This window comes from Neomonachus schauinslandi, chromosome 4, assembly GCF_002201575.2.
Source record: "Neomonachus schauinslandi chromosome 4, ASM220157v2, whole genome shotgun sequence".
Lineage (NCBI taxonomy): Eukaryota > Metazoa > Chordata > Mammalia > Carnivora > Phocidae > Neomonachus > Neomonachus schauinslandi.
Window position 1 is genome coordinate 100,739,925 of NC_058406.1, and position 7,522 is coordinate 100,747,446.

The 7,522-nt window shown below is 40.2% G+C and overlaps 1 protein-coding gene across 1 annotated transcript; it reads left to right on the forward strand.

The window, feature by feature from the left end:
* Window positions 1–3,784: 3,784 nt before the first annotated feature.
* LOC110578481 (olfactory receptor 5V1-like) lies at window positions 3,785–4,744 on the forward strand. Its single transcript, XM_021687980.1, has one exon. The coding sequence runs from the start codon at window positions 3,785–3,787 to the stop codon at window positions 4,742–4,744; it is 960 nt and encodes a 319-aa protein (XP_021543655.1).
* Window positions 4,745–7,522: the final 2,778 nt, after the last annotated feature.

Sequence of the window (7,522 nt, forward strand, 5' to 3'; positions counted from 1 at the left end):
CTCTTCTCCTGAGTTGCTTTCAGGATTTTCTCTTTGTCTCTGAGACTTGTACTCAGAGTTTTACTTTTAGATGTCAGGGTGTTGACCTATTTTTATTGATTTTGTGAGGGGCTCTCTGTGCCTCCTATATTTTGATGCCTGTTTCTTTCCCCAAATTAGGGAAGTTCTCTGCTATAATTTGCTCCAATCTACCTTCTGCCCCTCTCTCTCTTTCTTCTTCTTCTGGACCCCAATTATTCTAATGTTGTTTCATCTTATGGTATTGCTTATCTCTCGAATTCTGCCCTCGTGATCCAGTAGTTGTTTATCTCTTTTTTTCTCAGCTTCTTTATTTTCCATCATTTGGTCTTCTATATCACTGATTCTCTCTTCTGCCTCATTTATCCTAGCAGTTAGTGCCCCCATTTTTTATTGCACCCCATTAATAGCCTTTTTGATTTCGACTTGGTTAGATTTTAGTTCTCTTATTTCTGCAGAAAGGGTTTCTCTAATAACTTCCATGCTTTTTTCAAGCCCAGCTAGTATCTTTAAAGTCATGATTCTGAACTCTAGTCCGACATCGGACTAATGTCCGTATTGAGTAGGTCCCTAGCAGTTGGTACTACCTCTTGTTCTTTTTGTTGAGGTGTTTTTTTTCCATCTTGTCATTTTGTCCAGAGGAGAATAGATGAATGAGAGAAAAAAATGCTAACAGGGTTACAACGTCCCCAGAAAATATACTCTAAACAAATCAGAAAAGACCTGAAGCCAGTGGAAAAGAAAGGGAAAGAAAGAAAAAAGAAAAAGAAAAAGATAAAAACAAACAAAAGCAGAACAAAACAAAACAAAAAACAGAATATGATCAAATATGATCAGGGTGGTGCATAGATCAGTGCCACACACTAGATTTTGCGTGTATTTTGGTCTGTTAGAAGAAAGTGCCTCCTAAAATTTTAAAGAAGAAAAACTTACATATGTACAAAAATAAGGGTTGATATGATGAAGGGATGGAATATGAGTGTAAAGATGAAAATTATTAAAAATTTTATAAAAGGAATTGATAAGAAGTTGTTTGAAAATAGAAAGAAGAGGATTTTTTAAAAAAAAGGGAGAGAATGTGATCAGGCAGAAGACTAGAACAAAGCCATACACTAGAGATTTAGGGTATATTTTGATCTGTTAGAAGAAACTGTATCTTAAAATTTTAAAGAGAGAACAACTTATATATATATGCCAAAAATAAAGGTAACTACTATGAAGGGATAGAATATGACTCTAAAAATGAAAAATAAAAATGTTTTTTTTAAAAAAAGGGATGGATAAGATGTTGGTTGAAAAAGGGAAAAAGAAAAATTCAAAAAAATGAAAAGACAGTTAAAAAAAAATTAACTTTGAAAGACTAAAGAATCATAGTAAAAAAGCCATGGATTCTATGTGCAGTATTCCCCTAGGTCTGGAGTTCTGCCATTCTCTTTGATCGGTAAACTTGGTCTTGGCTGGCTGTTCTTGCTGATCTTCTGGGGGAGGGGCCTGTTGCTGTGGTTCCCAAATGTCTTTGCTGGAGGCGGAATTACCCCACCCTTGCCAGGTCTGGGCTAAGTAATCTGCTCAGGTTTGCTCTCAGGAGCTTTTGTTCCCTGCAAGCTTTCCATGCAGCTTTGGAGGACGAGAGTGAAAACGGCAGCCTCCCAATCTCCTCCACGGAGGAGCCGAGAACTTGGGGCCCCGCTCCTCAGTGTGCCCCCAGAGAAAAGCAGTCAATCACTCCTGTCTCCCCGGTCTCCTGCCGCACTCCACCCTCACCTGGCCTGTGATCCAGCATTTCTATCTCTGGTGCAGGACCCTGTGTGGAACCTCCAAACCCAGCAGATCCCTGTGGTGTGCTCCCTAGCCGCTCCTCTGGGGGAGGAAGGGGAGTCCCCCCGATCTGCCGCTTGTTGGGTCCCTGCTGGAGGAGCAGTGGCCCGACTGTGCCATGGATCACGGTTTATGGCAACCCAAGCTGAAAGCCCACTCCTTGGCTCTGTCTCTGCAGCCGGCTTCCCCGATCCAATCCCTGGGAACTCTGCACTCAGGCACCCCTGGTCTTCCTGTGACCCCGAGGGCCCTGAGACCACACGGTCCCGCGAGGTTCCACCCCCCACTTAGCCACCAGAGCGATGTCCCTCAGCGGAGCAGACTTCTAAAAGTTCTGATTTTGTGCTCCGCTGCTCGATCACTTGCCAGAAGCTGTCTATGGAGGCCCCCTCCCCCACCATCTATCCTCCCGAATATCGCCTCGGATTCACTTCTCTCCATGTTCTACCTTCCAGAAAGTGGTTGCTTTTCTGTTCAGACAGTTGCTGCTATTCTTTTCTTCAATCTCCTGTTGAGTTTGTAGGTGTTCAGAATGATTTGATCCCTATCCAGCTGAATTCCTGGGACCAGACGAAATCCAGGTCTCCTACTCCTCTGCCGTCTTGCTCTGCCCCCCCTTTTAGATATTATTGTAAATGGAATTGCTTTTTTAACTTCTTTTTTGGATTGTTCATTGATAATGTATGGAAATATAACTGATTTTTGTGTGTGCAACTTTGCTGACTTTGTTTATGAGCTCTAATAATGTTCTGTGGATTCTTTGGTATTATATATATATATATATATATATATATATATATATATATATATATATGATCATGTCATCTGTGAATAGAGATAGTTTACTTCTTCCTTGCTAATTTTGAAAATTTTGCTCCTAATATTTTATTTTAATTCCGATATCATTAAGATAGTGCTATTAGTTTCAGGTATACAATATAGTGATTCAACAATTCCATACATCATCCAGGGCTTATCATGACAAGTGCTCTTAATATTTTAAAGCAATAAATAGAGATCAAGATTTACATAACTGCAAAAAACAAAACAAAACAAAACCCACCACTACAATTGTGAACACCGAAAGGTAGCACTGGCTCTGATTCTGCAGGTGATTGAATTCTTATTTATATCTTTATACATTTATTTTTTTAAGATTTTATTTATTCATTTGACAGAGAGAAAGAGAACACAAGCATGGGGAGCAGCAGGCAGAGAGAGAGGGAGAAGCAGGCTCCCAACTGAGCAAGGAGACCAATGCAGAGTTCAATCCCAGGACCCTGGGAGGCAGATGATTAAAACTGAGCCACCCCAGGCACCCCATCTTTCTACATTTAAAAAATTTTTGTGGGGCTCCTGGGTGGCTCAGTCATTAAGCATCTGCCTTTGGTTCAGATCATGATCTCAGGATCCTGGAATCGAGCCCCACATCGGGCTCCCTGCTCCATGGGAAGCCTGCTTCTCCCTCTCCCACTCCCCCTGCTTGTGTTCCCTCTCTCGCTGTGTCTCTCTCTGTCAAATAAATAAATAAAATCTTTAAAAAATATTTTTTTTTGCAATGAAACTTTATTTCTCAGAAAAAAATGAAAGAAAAAAATGAGATGCTTACCAGAAAGGGCAATGATAGGTAGATAACACTAAGACAATGAGACTAAGTTACATGAGTTCACTCTAATGAACTTAATGGTTTATTGTTGGGTTTAACCAACATTTATTTTCACCCACCAGCAGTTATGTAAACCCATGGGAGGTCCCTGGACCTGAGCTGGCTGGATTTGTTGAGTGAGAAGTTGTGATCTCTCTGAAGACTTTCCTGAACTCCACCATCCACAGTCCAGAACATTCTATATCCAACATATTTGATATGACCTTGCAAGTTAACATGCCAATTTAGGGTGCTCTTTGTACATTCTCATTATGGCTTTTATTTTTCTCATTCTTTGTAGCTATGACACCATTTGAAATGAACAATCAAACAGATGTCACTGAATTCATCTTCTTGGGATTTTCCAACCACCCCAAACTACAGGGTTTGTTTTTCCTGGTTTTCTTGATCATTTACCTGACAACACTCCTGGGGAACATGCTCATAATAACAGCCACTAGAATCAGCCTTGCTCTCCACACTCCAATGTATTATTTCCTCAGCAACCTGAGTTTCTTGGACATCTGCTATACATCCACCACCATCCCAGTCATTCTGGTGAACTTCTTCCGGGAGAAGAAGACCATCTCATATGAGGGCTGCCTTTCCCAGATTTTCTTTCTCGTGACATGTGCTGGCACTGAATGTGTCTTATTGGCTGCTATGGCTTATGACCGCTTGGTAGCCATTTGCCACCCTCTTCAATATCCAGTCTTCATGAGTGTGAAGGTCTGTGTTTTTTTGGTGACTGGGTCCTGGCTGTGTGGACTGGTGAATTCTGTGACACACACGGTGCTGGCAGCCACACTCGCTCTCTGTGGGCCCAACCAAATCAGCCACTTTCTCTGTGACATTCCACTGCTCCTGAAGCTCTCCTGCTCAGACACCTCTCTCAATGAATCTGTGCTCCATGTGGCCAGTGCCACCATTGGCCTGAGCCCTTGCCTGTTTACTGGAGTGTCCTACATACTCATCATTTCTGCCATTCTCAGGATTCCCTCTGCTCAGGGTAGGAGCAAGGCCTTCTCTACCTGTGCATCCCACCTTACTGTGGTAGTGGTCTTCTTTGGAACAGCCAATTTTAATTATGACAGACCCAGAGAAGGTTACTCCCTAGACGTGGACATCCTGGTCTCTGTGCTCTTCTGTGTTATGGCCCCCATGTTGAACCCCATCATATACAGCCTGAGAAACAAGGAGGTCAAGGGTGCCCTGAGGAAACTGGCTGGAGGGTATATGATCGTTGGCAATATTAGTGTCTAGATCAGTGGTCTTCAAACAGGTATGAAAAATATCTAAGATTTTTTTTTTAATTTCTGCCTACTTCTTTTTCTTTCTTTCTTTCTTCTTCTTTTTTTTATTATGTTCAGTTTACCAACATGTAGTACTTGGCGATATACGCATCTAAGATATTTGTAACATCATAGTTTTAGAGTCTATATCCAGACCCTCAATTCCTACATACCAGTTCCTAAATTTCATCTTTTTCTCCTCTCTTTCCACAAGTACTCTTTTTCCACTTTGCAAAGTCATGTTGTGTCAAGTATTTTGTGTTAGTTCTCAACACCATCTCAGTCCTTCTAAGTTCTCTCCACATCATAGGGGCTGAAATCCTGGAAAGGTTATTTCCCAGGCTCCTTTGACAGCAGGGTTCCATTTTATTTTATTTTATTTTATTTTATTTGTCCTATTTTATTTGTCCTATTTTATTTTATTATTTTGGGGGGGATTGGTAAATTTATTTTTTATTTATTTATTTTTTATTATGTTATATTAGTCACCATACATTACACCATTAGTTTTTGATGTAGCGTTCCATGATTTGTTGTTTGTGTATAACACCCAGTGCTCCATGCAATACGTGCCCTCCTTAATACCCATCACTGGGCTAACCCATCCCCGTCCCCCCTCCTCTCTAAAACTCTCAGTTTGTTTCTTGGAGCCCATAGTCTTTCATGGTTCATCTCCCTCTCTGATTCCAACCCCCTTCATTTTTCCCTTCCTTCTCCTAATGTCCTCCATGCTATTCCTTATGTTCCACAAATAAGTGAAACCATATGATAATTGACTTTCTCTGCTTGACTTATTTCACTTAGCACAATATCCTCCAGTCGCATCCATGTTGATGCAAAAGTTGGGTATTCATCCTTTCTGATGGCTGATTAATATTCCATTGCATTCAGGGTTCCATTTTAAATTCTGCCAATATAAGAGTCATACACAAGAGATTAGGAAAAGAATATAGAAGAAATTGTCTTCTTCTGGATCTGGTAGCAGTGGCAGACTAGCACTGCAGTGGCAGAAACAGACTTTTGGGTGACATTAGCTGATGTTTACAAATTCCTTTAACAGCTGTTCTTGAAACATAAAGTCACACAAGTAAGAAATGAGTGTCTCTCTGTAGGGAGGGTAGAGGCTTCTATAAAGAGGGTTGAAATAGCTGGATTAGTTTTTTATTTCCTCTGTGAACACTAGTTAGCCATAGCATTTTATATCAGGAGTCATTCAAGGAAACTTACCCTCAGAGGTGGAAGTCTAGGGGCACCTGGGTGGCTCAGTTGGTTAAGCGTCTGACTCTTAATTTTGGCTCAGGTCATGATCTCAGGGTTGTGGGATTGAGCCCTGGTTGGGCTCCATGCTAGGCATGGAGCCTGCTTATGATTCTCTCTGCCCCACCTTCCTCTCTTAAAAAAAAAAAAAAAGATGGAAGTCTGGATTGTATATCTGATCTGATGGAGTTTAAATATTTTGATGACATCATAACCAAGGGAAAATGGAAAATCCAATCATTCATAGTGTGCAATGACAAAATGGCTGCTTAAAATTATTCATTAAATTCAAATTCAAATTCAAATTTGAATTCATTCATTCAAATTATTGTTTGAAATAAAATGTCTATTGGAAACCAGACATTGAAATACCAAATTACTGCTACAATACTAAAATTGACCTTTGTGGTGGGAATAAAGACTACAAAATCATTAACTGACTGCATTACTGATTCCAATGGGAGGTTTATAGGAAGAAAATGACAGGCTCAGGCATTTAAATTCCTCACTCAAGGCAAGGTCAAACAACCAGGAAATCTTTTATCTCTCAAAACTGATGAAGCTTAATTCAGAACAAAAATCTTAATTTGTGGGTTGCATAATTACAAAGTAATTTGTAAATCCACAATTTCTCCAGGTCTCTTATGAAGCAGTTAGGACACTGACTTGGGAATGAATGGGACTCTGATCATTAGGATGGGAAAAATACAGTGGATTTGGGCAAGTCTTAGAACTTGAACCCCTAAATCTTCATTAAATTCCCTGCCATCAGAAGTAACCCTTCCTCCCCTATCTGAGGAGACTAACTTTCCCTTAGTTGAAACCCTATAACAACCTCACCCAAGGCTATTATCTTACAAGTAACACCAATTCTCTTTAAGATGCTCACCTATCATCCTTCATTACCTCTAGGCTCTTAATTGAGGTCCAATCCCAGAATACCCCAGGCTAATGGCACAAGGTATAATCCAGGAGATTATAATGCTCACACTAAAATAAAATGTCAAGATTTTATCATTTTTTTATTGGTAAAAGCCTTGAGAATATGTATGACAATGGATTCTTAGGGTGTTAGACCAAAAAGGACAGAACATATTGCTGGATCATTTTGAATATATTCACATGGGTGCATTTCCTAGAAATTTTGGATTCAGTGTATTATCTTGAGCAACTGGGAAGGGCTCTAACAGGTTCTTTGGTTGGTTAACTGAAACCTACACTCAATGATGGACTACACTTAATAAAATTCAGATGCCAGGATATTCCTGACAAAATGTAAAGGGTGGGATCCAAAGCTTCAGGGAAATAAAAATGTTGAATGGATTTATTTTATATGACCCTCTTACCCTAGACCCACTAAGTATTCAAGGAGGGACCAGAGTACATTCTCTTTACCAAAATCTCCTGCAAAATGCATTGATAAAGGAAGTACCAGCATCTTCATAAAACTTGTGGTGGCTGTCCTCTGCAGCCTGGGAATGACACTAAGAGA